This window comes from Pungitius pungitius, chromosome 7 (genome assembly GCF_949316345.1).
Source record: "Pungitius pungitius chromosome 7, fPunPun2.1, whole genome shotgun sequence".
NCBI classification, from domain to species: Eukaryota; Metazoa; Chordata; class Actinopteri; order Perciformes; family Gasterosteidae; genus Pungitius; species Pungitius pungitius.
The window spans coordinates 18,906,433-18,923,163 of NC_084906.1; the positions used below are offsets into that span (position 1 = coordinate 18,906,433).

The 16,731-nt window shown below is 49.9% G+C and overlaps 1 protein-coding gene across 1 annotated transcript; it reads left to right on the top strand.

Annotated features, from left to right (window-relative positions):
* The first annotated feature begins 987 nt into the window (after window positions 1–987).
* Window positions 988–16,431, top strand: zbtb7a (zinc finger and BTB domain containing 7a). The gene is made up of 5 exons (XM_062563510.1): window positions 988–1,025; window positions 3,634–3,706; window positions 11,125–11,688; window positions 12,353–13,233; window positions 14,839–16,431. Exons 1-5 carry the CDS (start codon window positions 988–990, stop codon window positions 15,272–15,274), a joined length of 1,992 nt encoding a protein of 663 aa, XP_062419494.1. The 3' UTR covers window positions 15,275–16,431.
* The last annotated feature ends 300 nt before the right edge of the window (window positions 16,432–16,731 follow it).

Below are 16,731 nucleotides of genomic sequence, written 5' to 3' on the forward strand. Positions count from 1 at the left end.
GATGTATTACAGGTAGGGCATTTATAAGATTTTGTAAATTAATGTGTTACTCATGATTATATATTCATACGTTTTTTTGTCGGGACCCCAACGAATGCCGAAAACCCACAAATTAAGTATGTTTTAGAACATTTTGAATCTACATTTTCCTACTTTTTATTCAATGTATTTTACTGATGAATGTTCATTAGCGCTTTTGTGATTTACTCACCAAGCAACAAGGATCACGACAACCTCAAAAAGGGGCAACACTTATTAAGACCAGAAAATAACAATATAACACAAATGAGTTGAGACTTAACAACAATGACACACGTTTGTGTGTCTGCGAGTTGTTTGACTCACACACGTTTGTGTGACTCAGACTGCAGGAGAAGGTCTGCCCGTGGATGGATGGATACTCGTTTCTGATTGGCTGACAGGTGTCTGACAAAATCCCATCCGCATCAGTAAACAAACTAAAGTTATCTAACGTTACATATTCAGCGATAGCTGGGCACGTTATAACGTTTAGACTTGGTAAGTGTTCATTTCAATACCTTTTTTAAAAACTTTTTGTATCATATTTTGTACTTTAGCGCCATCTTAGTTCACCGGCTAACCGTATACGGGCTAAGCTAGCTAACTAACGTTAACTAACGTCAACCCAAGAAAGTACTTTTCATTTAAATTAATTACCTTCAAAAAGTAACTGAACTTTAATCCCGACATTGCAATATAAAGTTAACGTTATTTATGCTGCCGTATTAACGGTTTGATACTGACACGAGTGTTTAAGTGATGACCGAAAGACACGTTTAGCTTCAAGATGGCTAACATGTTGTGTTTTGAACGGGTTTCAGTTAACGTTAGTAACGTTAGTGGGTCAACTGCCTTTCATTGTTTGGCTAACTTTAATCATAAACATTATTCAGATGGAAATGATGAACACGGATTTGATGTCTGAACTTGGAAGAGGACCTGCGGAGATGACGCTCCCATTAAAAAATGTCTGACAACGTCTCAGCCACGGGCTCCATGGACGCGTGAGGAGGACTCCACTCGTTTTCAACAGAAGGCAAGTCGTGCAAACATTATGGATTCGTGTATTTGTTTGAGGTTTTCATTTCGCCAAGGCGGCTGCAACTCCTCCCCACCTGCATCCCCTTCACTTCGCACGTTACGGAGAGTGATGTCACCATGCACCCAACTGCGACTCGTGTCTTATTCTGATCTTTAAAAATCTGCCATTTCCCTCGTGCCAAAGCAGAAACTGTTCTCTACAGTGCCCTCTAGGCAAAGGGCGTGTCACTACCTCGCTCGGCCCAAATAGCCCCTTGATTCTCCTTAATGGTGTGTGTGTGTGTGCACTGTGGGAGTCACGGCTCCTGTGAGGAGCGCAGAGGGCAGCCGAGTACACGCAGCAACACCGTGTTAGGCATGTTTTTGTTTTTTTTGTTTTTTACCATAGTGTGGGCTTCAAACATGTGACTTAACGCCAATTTAAGGGGCGCCAAGGAATCACCGAATACATCTTGTGCTCCGGCCCACTCTGTGGTACAATGGCTGGCCTGCGCTCCCTGAGGGGGCGTGTGCGGGTGGGCGGTTTGAAGTGGCGCAACATCAAGCGCAATAGCTCTGAATTCACACGTGGGATCTTGCAATTTCCCACTGAGGAATAATAAGACATCTTTCTTATTAGTAATGTGTACTCCGAAGCCTCACCTGTTGGAGCTTGGCAGGTATTATGATCAGAGACCGGGGCCGCGCCAGAAAAGTGGATCGAGGGGGGCTGCTGGCAGCCCCTGCTGTATGTGTTGGAATGTGCCATGGCTTGCTATTGGGGTGGGACACCATGACCTCAGGCAATAGAAAGGGTGGGTGCGACTAGACTCACATAGAAAAGGAGCAGTGAGAGATGAGGTGGGTGAGAATTGACAAGAGTTTTAATTTACCCTTCAAGCAAACATCTGAGTGTCCACAGATGGAACCATTGGCTGACATTCACAGTGGAACCACCGAGCGGGAGGGAACGGGTTAACGATTTGTGTCGTCCCTGAATGGCGTTATTGCTCTGACGACTGTCCACTTTTGATGAATACATTTCCACTTTACTTTGTTTCACCGAAGGGGAGGGGAGACGGAGGGGGGGATGCTGTTCCTTTAAGAGAGAGGGAGTGAGAGTGAGCGAGGGAGGGAGAGAGAGAGAGAGAGAGAGAGAGAAAGGGAAAGGGAGGGACCTCTTTGCCCTCCAGAAACCAGGAAGGGAATTGAGTTGATCTGCTGCTGCTTGGTTAGCGCATACGGGGCTTTAAGCTGCACAACAGTGAGAGGGAGAGGAGGAGAGGAGAGGGCTGAGCTAACCCACAACAAGCTTCACCACGGCCATCGCAGGTGAGCTAAAGGCAACCTGCCACCATCCCCCCACCCCCCACCCCCTTACACCCTGCTGTCAGCCCTGGGCCTGACGATCAGAGGGGAGCAGGGCAGAGGAGGAGAGGAGAGAGGGAGGAATGAGGGAGGGGGACAGAAAGGAGAGCAGGGTGGGGGGGTTGGCCGGAGAGGAGAGGTGGGTTGCAGCAGTAGTCCCTCTAGTTAAGGTTCCTGTTTTTTTTTTTTTTTTTTAATCCTCCTAAAGTACTTCCTCTGTGCTGCTCTTTACCTCTGGGGAATCTTGAGATAAAGTTTATAGGATGTGTTCAATGGTATTAACTTTTCAAGGCAGGTGGAAACACTTAAAGGAGGAGGAGGAGGAGGGGGGGGGGGGGGGGGGCGAAGGAGTGGGGCTCTGGGGAGGGACGGGGAGGGGAGTGTTGGGGGGTGGGGGGGGGGGTCGGTTATTGCTGAACGAAGGGGAAGGAGCAACCAAAAATAATGGTACTGGACAAGGTGTACGCAATGGTAACAACTTTTCGAGGCCGTGGCGGTCGAGGCGCTCCGAGCCGGGCAAGTTGTGGGTTTGTCCCGCGGCGCACGTTGTGGTGGCACCGGACTGTTTGCAATAAGTCATAATTTAGGTCAGGAGTTTTAAGTGTGTCGGAGAGTGCGAGCCAATTGAAAGAATCCACCGCTGATGTTGCTGATCTGACAGTTAAGGCTAAAATGTGCTTCTTTTTTTTAAACATTTTTTTTTTTCATCCGAGGCTCGGCCCTGCTTGATGGCTGGTCTGTACTTTAATACCTGGCAGCCTGCTAGCAACATACTGTAGTGTATAATTCAGCCCTGGGTGCTTACGTTCGAGCAGGGCTGGGAGATAGTGGGGGCGGTGAGGGCAGAGAGAGCTGGTACTCGTAGTCCGGAGCCGGGGCTGCGAAGCAGGTCCAGTGGGGTTTCAGAACTCCGTATCCCAGAGTGCCTTGCCCTCGGCCATCCAGGAAAGGGAACAACTGCCAGCCTATCCCGACGAGGAGGTGTGGTGAGTGAGCCGCTGTCACACCAATGAGATCGGGCGATGCGGAGCCTAGTTGTGGGCTAAAACCGGAGGGGGGTGGTGGTTGTGGTGCTTGTAGTTTCTGTCTGTGTGTGTGTGTGTGGAGGAGGGGGAGAGGGGGGCGAGGTGAGGTGTCTGTTTGTGTGGGATCAGGCAAGGGCTTGCCTCTATGACTAGGGCCACTCGCAAGTTTCCTGTCTGGCAAAGCGTGAGCCCTGCCCAGAGACGGAGGCAGCAGAGCTGGCCGGCAGGCAGGGGAGGCAAGTAGGGCCCAGGAAACGTTTTCTGCCTATTTGGTAAGCCCTCTAAAGACAGACGTACATACATAAATACATACACACACACACGCTGTGTATTTAGACCGCGACTGAGGGGAGAAGAGAGGCAAGCAGAGGGAATAAATACCATAGCGTGTTGTGTGTGTGCGTGAAAGAGAGAGAGAGAGAGAGATTGGGCTCGATAGAGTTCAGAGATCTTGACCCACTTGCAGATGAAAGAGGGAGTGGCAAATAGGTCAGTGCCGAGTGTAAGGTGCTGCACAGAACACCGCTCGTAGAAATAGTTTATGCCACAAAGTTCTTCAGGGGAACGCCGACTGCGTCTGCGTTTGTGACCATCTTAAAACACAATCTTCTTTTTCAGGCTTTCGTCTACCTCTGTGATTATGGCAACAATGCTATTATTAGTAGAGTGGAAAGATGAAGACAGTTGCACATCCTGTGCTGCTGCTCCTTTAGGGGGGGGGGGTGTTAAAGTAATTGCACTAAACCACTGCATCAGACGCGCGCTGAACTGGCAGAGCGATCGGCGTTGACAGGGTGCAGGTGAGCCGTTGAGTTTATCGGAGAAACTTCAGACATCTCTCCTGGCTGAGGGGCAAGTGGTAGGGTACGCTCCAATGCCATGTCAGAAGAAGACTTAAGCACACCGAGCTACGCTGGAGAACGGCCCATGGTGCGAGCAGCCAGAATCGATCTCACGGCGTGTTTTTCTCCTTGTCCACTCAACCCGTTTCCTTACCTCCTTGTCAAAAGCGCATTCTGATCTCGCCCGTCCGGTCTAAACTGTTGGAGAGACTTCTCATTAACTCTGACTGTCTGGCACGATAACCAGATGCATGTTTCTTTTGGCTTTTACATACTCGTTTAACCCGTTTTTTTTTTTTTTTTAAACACGTGGGCACGGCGAGGGTACAAGATCGCTGTGCACGAAGACGCCCAACTGCTGGGAAAGTGTTAGGAATGCTTCTAAGGAAGGCGGGAACAGATGAGGTTGTAATCTTTTTTATCCGGTTCAATGTCACAGACAATTTTAGTTGCACTAGTATTCCATGAGTCCTGATTCTACCCCCACTTTCTAGGTGCTACTATGGAAGATTAGTACAGTTAGCGCAAGTAAATTCCAGCAAGAGGTTAAACTAGTACGGCAAATGTTTTGTGTGTGTGTGTGTGTGTGTGTGTGTGTGTGTGCGTGTGTGTGTGTGTGCGTCTGTGTTACCAACAATAGACTCCAGGGGAATTGCAGGGGACTTCAGTGGCTGTGGGCAGGTCTAAGACACCACCCATCAATTTGGCGGTGAGGCTGAATACAGTTTGATATTCCTGTATGTTTGTGCCTCCACCACTACGGCCTGAAACTAGCAGGTTCGGACAGACGGAGAGGACAGGTTTGCGTGATGTCGCCGTGGCAGTTTAAGGCTTTTATTTTCGAGATTGAAATGTTGGCTGCGCACTATTCATTCGATTCTTACCAAGCAGCACCATTTGGTGTGCTGCCGCACCAGCTCTCGATGTTAGTGTGTAAAAGTGGAAACATTCTACTTTTATCTGCCTTTTCCTTGGTAAATGCAGCTTCACTTCCCCCTAATGTTTGGTTCCCCTGGTCAGCTGTTCAGTGTACCACAGCTTCCAGCCAGGCTAGGCAGATAGACAAACCCCTCTCTGTTGTTTTTCTGTTGTTGTGCTGAAGTCTAGGGGGAGTAAAGGGGCTTCTTCTGTTCTCTCCTGGGACATTTATTATGGAGAGGCTAACACAACCTGATCAAATTAGAGTGTGAGAGGAAGAGGCTGGCATGTTTTTCAGTCTGTGGGCAAAGCTAGACCAGATCCTGACACTTTTGGAGTCAGGAGGTGTCTTTTGGGGGTATCCTAATTGAGGGTTAGGCTGATTTCCGTTTTAGGCGTTATAACGCATTTTTTATAATGACACTGTGATGGAGATGAAACGACTCAGGAAGGCCAACTGTTCAAGAAGGGGATACGTGACTGGTCCTGACACCTTCTGCAGGTCGAAGCCATCTGGGATGAAACAGCAGAGAAGATGGGTGGGTTTCCATCAAAGGACCTCGAGAAGCGGGAGGAAGGGAAGGGAGGGAGGGAGGGAGGGGGGGGTGGGTGGGTCGCGTCCGTGCCGCTTTGCCTTCTCAGCAGTGGAAAGGGGAAGTGGGCGCTGTGGTGGGCAGTGTGCAGCGCAGAGTCTGAGACAGAGATGGAGCAACGATGAGATGAGAGCGACAGATGAGAGGAAGAGTGAGAGAGAGAAAGAGAGAGAGAGAGAGAGAGAGTGGGAGAGCGAGCTGGTCATCTGATAACAGAGCGGGTTCTGTTACACGCCTGTCACTGACTCACAGGAAGCCGTGTGCTGCGCATGCCCACAGCGCCGCTGGGCCCGGACGGAGCCGCCGGCCCGCTGTAGTAGACGGCGCGCTGGCTTGTGGCGCTGCCTCTGAAGCCATGTGGCAGACCTCTGCTTCCTGGTGTCAGAGCTAAAGGGAACTCCGGCCGTGGATCAGGTTGGTGAAGTCACATGTGCACTGTGCCAGTACCCTTTACATGTGACTTTACCATGAAAAGACTATATTTCAACTAGCTTTTATTGGTATTTACTGAACAGAAACAGACATTTTGAAATGAATGAATTAGTTGAAACGCCTGCACTACACCGTAAATCACTTTTGCTGAGATGACTATTTCAGTTGTTTTGTATGTTGTCCCAACTCTTCATATCCTGCACATTTTAGTCGAGTGGCATTGAACTATGTTACATTATCTTGTTATGTTATTTTGTCTGCGTCATTAACCAACGGATGAACATGAAGTTTTTAGAATATTGTGCAATCCAACGCCACTAACTACAGACTGAGAAATCAACACCGAGTTTAATCATCATACTTCTGTGAGTGTGTCCAAGCTAAGTTTGGTGGAAGTGGAAAGTCACCGCTGTTGCTCTGGATAAAGCTACAATGTGTGTTTTTTTCTTTGCTGGCCTGTGGCTATACAGATGATCTGAATAATACAAACAATCAAAATAAAAACAAAATACTGACACTGTTAGAACACTGTGAGAGTTTCCAGTAATTCGCTCCAGGTTTAATTTTTCGACTTCCTTTGCTATCTGGCAGAGCAAACATAGACCTTTTTTTATAACATCATAAAACCCCCTGCTGGCTTCCCCACATTAAACTTTGCTCGACGTGCGTGTGGTAACTTTCCTTCTTATGGGAGCAGGTTGCACCAGGTGACTGAGAATGAGATTTCATCCGAGTTTATCATTGACACGTGAGCCGGATTCCTCGGTCGCCACCTTGTTGAGTGTCGAGTTGTAACGCCCTGCCTCGCCCACTACCTTTTCACTGGCATTGTGTGTCTGTTTTGGCTCCCACTTCCTGGTTTAGGTTCTAGTGAAAGCTGCGAGGCCCGGGAGCAGCCCGCGCGACTTCGGCTTTATCGGCCGCTCGTCCTCTTCCTGCTTCTCGTCCAATGCGACCTATCAGGTTTCCCTCCCACCGCTTCTGCCACGGCGAGTCACTCGGCCCGTGGCACTCGTTAAACATCCACTCTTCCAAGAAACCGCCCCCCCCACCCCCCTCGCGGTTGTCTTGGTCCGACCTTGAACCCCCCTGGACTCGAGTAGGTGATTCCCTCGCAGCAGGGCGGGGTTAGGCAGGTTTTGCTGCCTTTCGGAGGCCAGTTTGAGAGAGAGTCTGTGAAATGATTACGGGTCAGAACGTGGCGAGCGAAGGGCCAACCCAATTCTTGAACTTCTTGTTTAATGTCCTTAGTTTTCAGTCCCGACTTTGCCTCCGTTATCTTAAATCAAACACTTGCATGCATTAAGTTATCACCTTAGTAAAACTTGATAGAATTGTTCTCTTGTAAAATCACTAAGCTAATCAAAAGTACTGTATCGAGGTATAATATGTATAGGTGCGTTGTACTTCAGTTAAAAAACACGAGCCCATCTGTGCTCCATCAAAATTTAAGGTTTAAGGGATTAATAATTCAGTTGTATTTGCTTGGGTTTCTCAGTAGTTTATCAACTATGTATTATGTTCTACGAGCCGATCACTTTTTGCAAATGAAAATGTTTAATAAAAAGAGACCAAAAAGAGATGTTTGCTTTTCAGCAGTTCAGTAGAGTTAAATCCAGAGTTGCAGTAATCGTTCCAATGGCCTGTCTGATAGTAATTATCTTCCATTTAAAATTTTGTAGAGTTTAAGCGAACCCCTAAACCGTGCCCGTTGGGTGGTTTATTTTTGGTCAAGAAACCTCCAAGGTTACACAGGGTTAACAGTTTGTTCCTTTTGGTATTTAGGAATGACTGGTATGAGTCAGCCAAAGACGGAGATACTCCCAGAGTGGAAATTCTGCAGCCCTCAGATGATGCATCTCAGGCACGATTAAAAACGCTTTGACCAACTTCCACCACAGGCCGATGGCAGTTTCTTCAGTGAATGACAAGACAGCTGGGCGTGACCGCCTTGGCATGGATGGGAAGAACACGCACGCCACACACTCGCCGAGACCGGTGTGGGTTGTTTTGTTCCCGAGCGGCAACTTCGATGTTTGTCCTCGCTGTGTGTAGAGATATATATATATATATATGGGAGGGGGGGAGGTACAGGGACGCCACGGATGAGCTGGAGGTGATCAGGGCGGAGGTGGGTTGGCCCCGTGTTGAAGTAGCTGTTTGACTTGCAAAGCAGCCCTGGGTGCTCTTCCAGTGGGCATTGAGAGAACGACCTTCCCGGGAAGTGGAACGCTGCTGCTGCTGCTGCACCGCTTCGTGCTGGGTTGCGGGCCGCGTCACCCGCAGGCATGAATTAGTGATAAGGAATGTTCGGAGCCATGAGGAGGTGTCAGGATCAGGTTTGTTGCACTGTGTTTCCTCTGTCTTAGTGCTCTTTGCAGGGGGGTGGGGGGGGGTCATTCGGGGACAGCGTAGTCCCTCCGTGCGCTGTTGACACTGACTTGCGCGCGCGTGTGTGTGTGTGTGTGTGTGTGTTAATGTGTTTTATCTCCTCTCAGCTAAACGTCTTACCCGACAAAGCCGTGACCCGGGGTCAGCTATATGTATGGGGGATAACCCGCCACACGAGCCCGCGGCAAAGCCTGGTCTAGTGCAGGTGCTGTGTGTGTGTCTGTTCTAGAGAACAGCAGGTCGCCTCGGGTCTGGATGGGCTCTCGGAGATCTATTTCCACCCGTGAAGGACGTGACCAGTAGCCAATGCCGTTGCCCTTTGTCCTCACTCTGTTCTCTCTCTCTCTCTCTCTCTCTCTCTCTCTTGTGCCACCTCTTTTTGTCTCTGCACTCGCCTTTCGCTCCTCGGCGTATATTCGGACGAGGGCTTGGATGATAGAATTTGCCAAGTCGGAGGGTCCGTTACCAGCGGAGCTCTGTGTGAGACGTTGGCGGCGTTGGCAGAAGCTTTTGTGGTCGGCTGCCCCCGTTAAAAAACAGAATTGAGTTAAGGGGGGGCGTACGGTCGGGAAGCGAGAGACGGTGCAGCCGTTGGATAGTTTACTCCCTTACTCGAACAAAGCACTTCCCTTAAAAACGACCAGTGGTATTTCAATGAACAAACTTCATCACGAATGGGGAAAACTGTCTTTATTCTGTATTTTGAGGATCATGACCATTTGAAACAAACCAGTTCTCCTGCTCCCCCCCCCCCGCCACACCTCCCTAGTAATGTGTTTCATATTCACTTTACATTACCGCTCACTCACCGGCCCGGCAGAGCTGACATGTCGCCAGATCTCAAGGTGTGGAGACGGGCGTTTCTCTTTACAACGGCGGACGTATCCGAGGAGGGAAGAAGGACCGATGAACTCGGGAAGCCAAGGGGAGGGGCGGCCAGGTTAGGCAGGTTTGGTGGTGGGGTGTAGCGCACAAACATACCAGGAGGGCTGATCTGGAGGAATGGCTTTTCGAAAGCCTCCCTCTTGGGCAGCGCAATACTCCCATCCAAACCCTCCCCAGCCTCACCCGCTGCTGGGTCTCAACTGGCAGATGGAGAAGGGCAGAGGGGAGGGTCGGCGAGGGTCAGATGTCCTGCGTGTGCGCTCACGTGCGCTATCGACGCACTCCGTGATGCGTTTGCCGTGTGAGCGCTTCAACGGAGAAATCGAGGATGGCTTGTTCTGACAAACCCCCCCCCCCCCACCCACCCACCCCCCTCCCCTCTCCCACTGCGCAGGCTTCAGTCGATCATTTTTAATCTCCCCCCGCACGTGAGTGAGCGAGGGGACAGCCTCCCTTGAAACTTGGCACACAGTGCAGGGTGGGGTAACCAGCTCAGACCGGATTGACAACCTCGCTTTTTAATGCTGTTCCCTCGCAGCTTGTTGCGTGTCCTCCTCCTGTGGAGTTTTTCCACAGGGTCTGAAACCCCCCCCTCGCCCTTTTCCCTTTTCCCTCCACCTCCCTTGCTCTCTTGACTGACAGAAGCTGCACAGTCCTGCTCCCAGCATGCACTCTGATCCCCACTGTCCTGTGCCTATTTGTCCTCCACCTTCTCTTCTTGCACACACACACACACACACACACACACAGGTAAATATAGCCACCTGCATACACATATATTGTACATAAACATCCTCACTCAGTTATTCATCCACACATGGTGTTTTAGCGGAAATGCTTCCACAATTGTTGTGAGCCACCAGAAACCCACATTATTGCACATTGGCACACTTGATCTGTAAATGCACTCGTTGTGCAAGTCAATTTGCTTCAAAACCGCTGATGTGACGCGCTGCGTCGCGGCGTTACGGTGTAGTATTTATCCAGTTACCTCGCGGCTCTGGTGAAATATTTCAATGTCAGTTCAGGCCGATTTTGAGTTGAAGTTCATACACAGTTTACGAGAAATAGGATTGAGGTCAAATAAGTTTCAACTTGTAGCGGCATTTTCATTAACATTTGACTCTTATGACTTCTGACAAATCTAATTATTTTTCAATCTGTCTTGCTTTGAAAGCTGAAACCTGATAGCACTTAACTTAAATACATTTGTTTGTGTGTATCTGTATGTATATGTGTATACATACAACTATGTGTTTGTGTGTGTCTGTCATGAATCTATATATAGATGGATGGATAGATATCTATATATAGATATATTTGATTTGGTCTGCTTCCTAGCATGGAGGATAGAATCTTTGGTGAAGCAGTTGGGTCCTGTGCTCTTCTTAATCATTACAACTTATGTTAAACCTGCGCTTGTCCTACTTGTACTACTCACGTTGCTTGTGTGTACCGGGGTTGTGTTTGGAAGCTTCCCAGTGTGACTGTGGTGAATCAATACATCAATATTCCTCTCTCTCTTCCTTAATCCACATAAGCAATGTCATGAACTGATCTATTATTTCCTTCTTTGCCCCCCCCCCCCCCTCCCCATTCCAACCCTCTACCCTACTCCTCTGCTCTCAGACAGGCAGACGGACAGACGGCAGGACGGATACACGAGTGGGGGCTGTGCTAGGCGGCTCGGCGGCAGGCTGGTGGAAGATGTCGTCAGGAGCCGGTGGGAGGGGTGGAAGGCGGCTCAGGGGGACAGCAAGCAGCGGCGGCGGCGGAGGGAGGGGCGGGGCTGGCGAGGCGGAGGAAGGCCCCGTGGGGATCCCGTTCCCCGAGCACAGCGCCGACATCCTGGGCGGCCTGAACAAGCAGCGGCTCAGCGGCCTGCTGTGCGACGTGCTCCTGGTCGCCGAGGACCGGGAGTTCCCGGCTCACCGCTCCGTCCTGGCGTCCTGCAGCTCCTACTTTCACAAGCTCTTCACGTCCGGGGCCGCCGCGGACCAACAGAACGTCTACAACATCGACTTTGTGGCGGCGGAGGCTCTGGGGGCGCTGCTGGACTTTGCCTACACGGCGACGTTGACCGTCAGCCACAGCAGCGTGGCGGACATCCTCACTGCCGCTCGCCTCCTGGAAGTCCCACCCGTCAAGGACGTCTGTAGCCACCTGCTGGACACCAAAGTGCTCTCCCCGCCGGTACAAGACCATTCTAGAACTATGAGTGACATGTTTTTAAAGTCAAATTCAAGTGAGATGACATTTGATCTCCAATGAGTCAGTGAAATCCTAAGGATACAACGTACGAGTTGAAAACAAAGATGCAGCAGAGCCGACACCATCTAAGAAGCAGTTAGTGCTCATTAGATGTGTAACTCATTCAAAGTGTAGTTCTCCTGCTTTAGCCACTTAGGGAATGAGATGTTCTCATACCCCCGCCCCCCCTCCTCCTCATCAAATAGCTAGCATAATCAAGCTTACATCATGGACTTCATGAGTCTCTCTCACTATGCCAAGCACACGCCCACAGCCTTTGGGTTCAACACTTAATCATTCTGAGCCAATGGCGTGTGTGGAAGCAAAGCGTGCACAACTCGGGACACAGCATATCGCAGCTACACGTCAGCGTGATCAAGCATAGCTGTGAGATGCACATGCATGTCCTCATGGGCATAACAACCCCCTGGGTGTGCATCCAGGAAACCCAGATAGTGATCTGCTTATGTCAATGAGCTTTATAGAAAGTTATTTTTTTTTATTTATATTTTTTTGTCTTTTCCACTGTACTGCTTGAGTACAAATGTCTCCTGAACTCACTCGCTTTGTTCCCCCCCCCCCCCCCCCCCCCCGTCATGTTCTCTAGGCGGGCATTGAGCGAAGAGACGAAGATGAAGAGGGGAAGGGCAGAGGAGGCAGGGAGCAGGGCAACCGGGTCCGGGCCCGGGAGTACCTGGAGTACTTCCAGAAAGGGGCGCACTGGAGCAGCAGCTGCAGCACGCCAGAGCTCAGGGACCTGCCCACACATCTGCACTTTAACCACGGTAACGGCGGGATCCCCAGCAACGGGGCGCCCGTCGGCCCCGGTGAGTACTACTCCCCCCTGGCCCTCGCCCTGGCCCAGGCCCAAACGCAGGAGGAAGAGGAGGACGACGACGAGGACGACGAGGACGACGGGGAGGCGGGGCAGGGAAACGGAGCAGGTCCGAGATCGTCTTTCTACCCCGCGTTCCAGAACGGCCACTTCTTCCTCGCCCCGGAGTCTCCGCTGGGGCAGGAGGCCGAGGCAGAGGATGGGAGTAGGGAGGCCGAGGCGAGGGACAGGGGTTCTGCCAGTGCACTCTTGCAGCAGATGATGGACTCCATCGAGAGGCAGAAAGAGCGTGCGACGACCGGGGAGGAACAGGGAGACGGGGACGACCCCGACATGGAATTTTACTTGAATTATTTTAACAGCACTCAGCATGAGGATCCAGCTTCTGCAGCTGAGACACAGGGAGTGCTTCGGTTATCACGAGGCAGAACAGGCCCAGACAGAGGAGGAGGAGGAGGAGAGGGGGGGGTGGGAGAGAGAGGCAGCGGGGTCGGAGGAGGTGGGGGCGAGAGGAAGATGCGCTCTAAGGCCTTCCAGAAATGCCCCATATGCTCCAAGGTCATTCAAGGAGCAGGCAAGCTACCCCGCCACATCCGAACACACACGGGGGAGAAACCTTACGAATGCGCCATCTGCAAAGTGCGCTTTACCAGGTAAGCCCAATTACGCGGTAAGCGACTCCCCCATGTCACATGTACTCATAGTCCCAGACAGCAGAGGGAAACACCACAGCTAGGAGCATTAGCACTAACCAACTTAGCTGTGCATTAAGGAGGCATCCCAGTTTGTCAATCTACATGTTTACCCTGGTGGTGGACTGAGTATCCCCTAACCGGGTTATTTCCAACATCACGTTGTAATCGTAATGAAAAAATATTCCATCTGTAAGGGGTGGGGGGTCGGATTATAACGGTTATAAAGGTCTATTTTTATTGTGACAGCCTTCATAGCAAAGTCCTGGAATCTTAGCGGAGGGGTCCTATAAAAGAAGGCCGTGCCGTGGTAGCGTTATCTAGTGGAGGGCTGCTATAAAGTGTTCTGATACAGAGGGGCATTACAGGTCCTGGATGGTACTCTCTCTGCTCCAAAGCAATAATTTGAACTTTTGATCTCTGGTTATGTTGATTATTGCCCACGGCAGAGCAGTCACACCACCAGCACCACCCTCCTCTCTCCCTCTCACTCCTTTTACCTCTCTAATGAAATCTGCCATTGGTCACTCCAGTTAAATGTGACTACAGCAGTAGACTGTGAGTGTGCATGGTTTCCCGGTATTTCGGAGCACTTCGTTTTCCTTGAAATCATCCCTTCAATTAATTAATCAGTGGACTTGTGCCGGAAATAGATGCAGCAGTCTAGAAACACCCAGAACCTCTGCCTGGCATGGCAGGTAGGGAAGAGCCATCTGAATGTGCCTTCTAGCTGAATTCGACCGGCAGAGGGGAGGGGGGGTATTGTAATCTTAATCCTGTTTGATCAGGGTTAAGAGTGTGCCTCGCTCGGTAATAAATCACTCCTGTTCTTTAAATAATTCACGCCTGTCAGTGTGCCATTCTGTTTCCCGAGGCTTTGGCCTGTGTGTGTGGGGTGGGGGGGGTGGGGGTGTTTCACCTCACTACATATTCTATTTTATATTTGGACGCAGGTTTATTTGTTGCTTGTATGACAACTAATCCACTTAAATGGTTTGTGTGTGCGTTTGTGTGTCTCATGCCCGTTTGTTTAGGAGCCCTCTGCCCCGAGTGCAGGAGTGTCAGACGATTAAGAGCTGGAGAGATAGTGAGGGCTCAAGGGGGGAGGGACAAGAGTCCGATGAAGGCTAAGGCAGCCTGATAGACTTTAGTGGGCGGCGATGTGCCATCGCAAAGTTTAAAAAAAAAAAAAGCGCTCCAGGATGTCATGAGAGGAAGTCGGAGTCAGAGTTCGGTCCACAGTCGCGCTCTTGTGTGCAGTTACACAGATAAAGATGTGAAGTTTATTGCTTCTCGTCAGCTGGCCTGGCGGAATAATCTCATTGGAAGAGATCCAAAAGATGGCTGTTTAATAGTAAATAAAGCCATCCAAAGCATATTAAGCCGACCACTGCGCATGTGAGAATGAATGTGTTTCAGGTCAATTAGTAGCAGGAAAGATAAAAGAAAAATGAACTAGTGTGTAATCAGATGGGTGTGGTTTCATACTCTTTGTTTTCTTTGTATGCTTTTGTCTGTGTATTCTGTCTCGCTCGGCAATTGAGTTTATTTTTTTCTTTCTTCCAGACAGGACAAGCTCAAGGTTCACATGCGCAAGCATACAGGAGAGAAGCCTTACCTTTGTACGCAATGTGGAGCCGCCTTTGCTCACAACTACGACCTGAAGAACCACATGCGCGTGCACACCGGCCTGCGGCCCTATCAGTGCTCCAGCTGCTTCAAGACTTTCGTGCGCTCGGACCACCTGCACCGCCACCTCAAGAAGGACGGCTGCAACGGCATCCCGTCCCGCCGGGGCCGGAAGCCCCGGGTGCGGGAGCAGGGGCTCCTCGACGCCCCCCCGGGCCTGCTGGGCCCCGGCTCCGACTCGGGCCCCGGGCCCCGCGGCGCCAGGGGGCGGCGGCGCTCGGGGGCGTCGTCGACGCCGGAGGCGGAGGGGCCCGCCGGAGGCCGCGCGCACAGTCCTCGGCTGCAGCAGTTTGAGGGGGGGGCCGGGCCCTGAGGCGGCCAAGGACACCGCTGGACACCATTGTCACTCTGCGCGGCCCGTGAGACGGGCCAGTGAACGGAGGGGAGAAAAAAAAACACATAAAGGCAAATTTAAAAAAAAAAGAAAAAAAAAAGAAAAACAACTATCTATTCCTCTTTGAACCAAATCAGGGTGTCACAAAAAATCTAATCTTTGCATTGCTTTTTCCTTCTTGTTTAGGAAATGGAGTAGACTTTAAAGCACTTGAGTCGATTTATCTGTTAAAGAGCAAAGAACGCTTCAAATCATGTACCCATGACGTCCACTTTCTGGGCCATTTCTTTCTTTGTAACAGTAGGGGTTTTATACATGGGCAAACGTGCTTAGGCAAAGGTATGATGGATACAAAGAAACGCGGAGCAACTATGCAGTTGATTTAGATTTGTATTGGTTTTGTCCTCACAGCCTTCGAGCTTCTAAGCAAAGTGTCTATCGAGCACCTTGTGGCTGCTGTACGGGTGAAGCGAGGACAAATCCTCCCAGTGAAAACTACTCTTTTTCTATTCTTTTGCAGGTCTGAAATGTACAGTTACCATAGAAACAACATTGCCACAACATGGCATATGCAAGGAAAGCTCACCGCAATTTTGATGCAACAGTTTTTTCTCTCTAAATGTTCCAGAAAGAATCAGACAAGGGTTTGATTGAAGTGTTACTTACTCTATAAAATGCATCTATGGTTCTGTCTTATTGAAAAACAAATCCACGTTGAGTCAAATCCAATTTTATGGGGGCTCTTCAAACGCAGGACTCGGGAATATGGGGGGGGGGTGGAGGGTTTGTGTTTTTAAAGCACTACCATCGTCAATGTACCTGTTGGCTTGACTACGTTGCCTCTTAACCCCCAAAACCCTGCTAATTTTAGCTTCTTTTTTTTTTTTTTCCCTTTTTTTTGATTATGCTTCGTAATCTTTTTGTCTTTGTTCCTTTCATGTTGACTGCTTCGGGTACTTGACACTTTATAATTGTATACATGTATATACAGCGGGTGGTGACATGACATGCGTTCCCTCTTAATGCTGAGGTGTACCTACCAATCGGGATTTTTCCCCCTCTTTGGCTTGATGTCATATTTCTCACAGTGAAGCTTGTGGGTGAGCGAAAAAAAGAAAGAAGAAAAAAAAAAACCCTGTACGAGTGTTCGATGAGAGAGGGGAAGAAAACCAAAACCCATTGAGTTACCCATTGGTCCTAAACTTAACACTTAACTTGTATAGTTCCTACCCAAAGGAGGAGGTCGAGTGAATGAATGTGCTTAAACTTTGTGCAGTTTTTTTTCCTTCGGAATCGGTCCTTGTGTGACAAGGCGCGGGTAGCATTTAACCTACGGCAGGTTAAAGGAATGGCAGGGAGCCCCAGTGAGAGAGGGACAAAAGAGTACGAAGAAGAAGAGATAGATGAGCACCTTTTTTTTTTTTTTCCTATGTTTG

Excerpts from the sequence above, each read along its gene's own strand:
- zbtb7a (XM_062563510.1), top strand. The coding sequence starts at position 988 with ATGTCTGACAACGTCTCAGCCACGGGCTCCATGGACGC. Across the intron at positions 3,707-11,124 it reads AAACGTTTTCTGCCTATTTG|ACAGGCAGACGGACAGACGG; the intron begins GTAAGCCCTCTA and ends CTCTGCTCTCAG. Across the intron at positions 13,234-14,838 it reads TGCAAAGTGCGCTTTACCAG|ACAGGACAAGCTCAAGGTTC; the intron begins GTAAGCCCAATT and ends TCTTTCTTCCAG.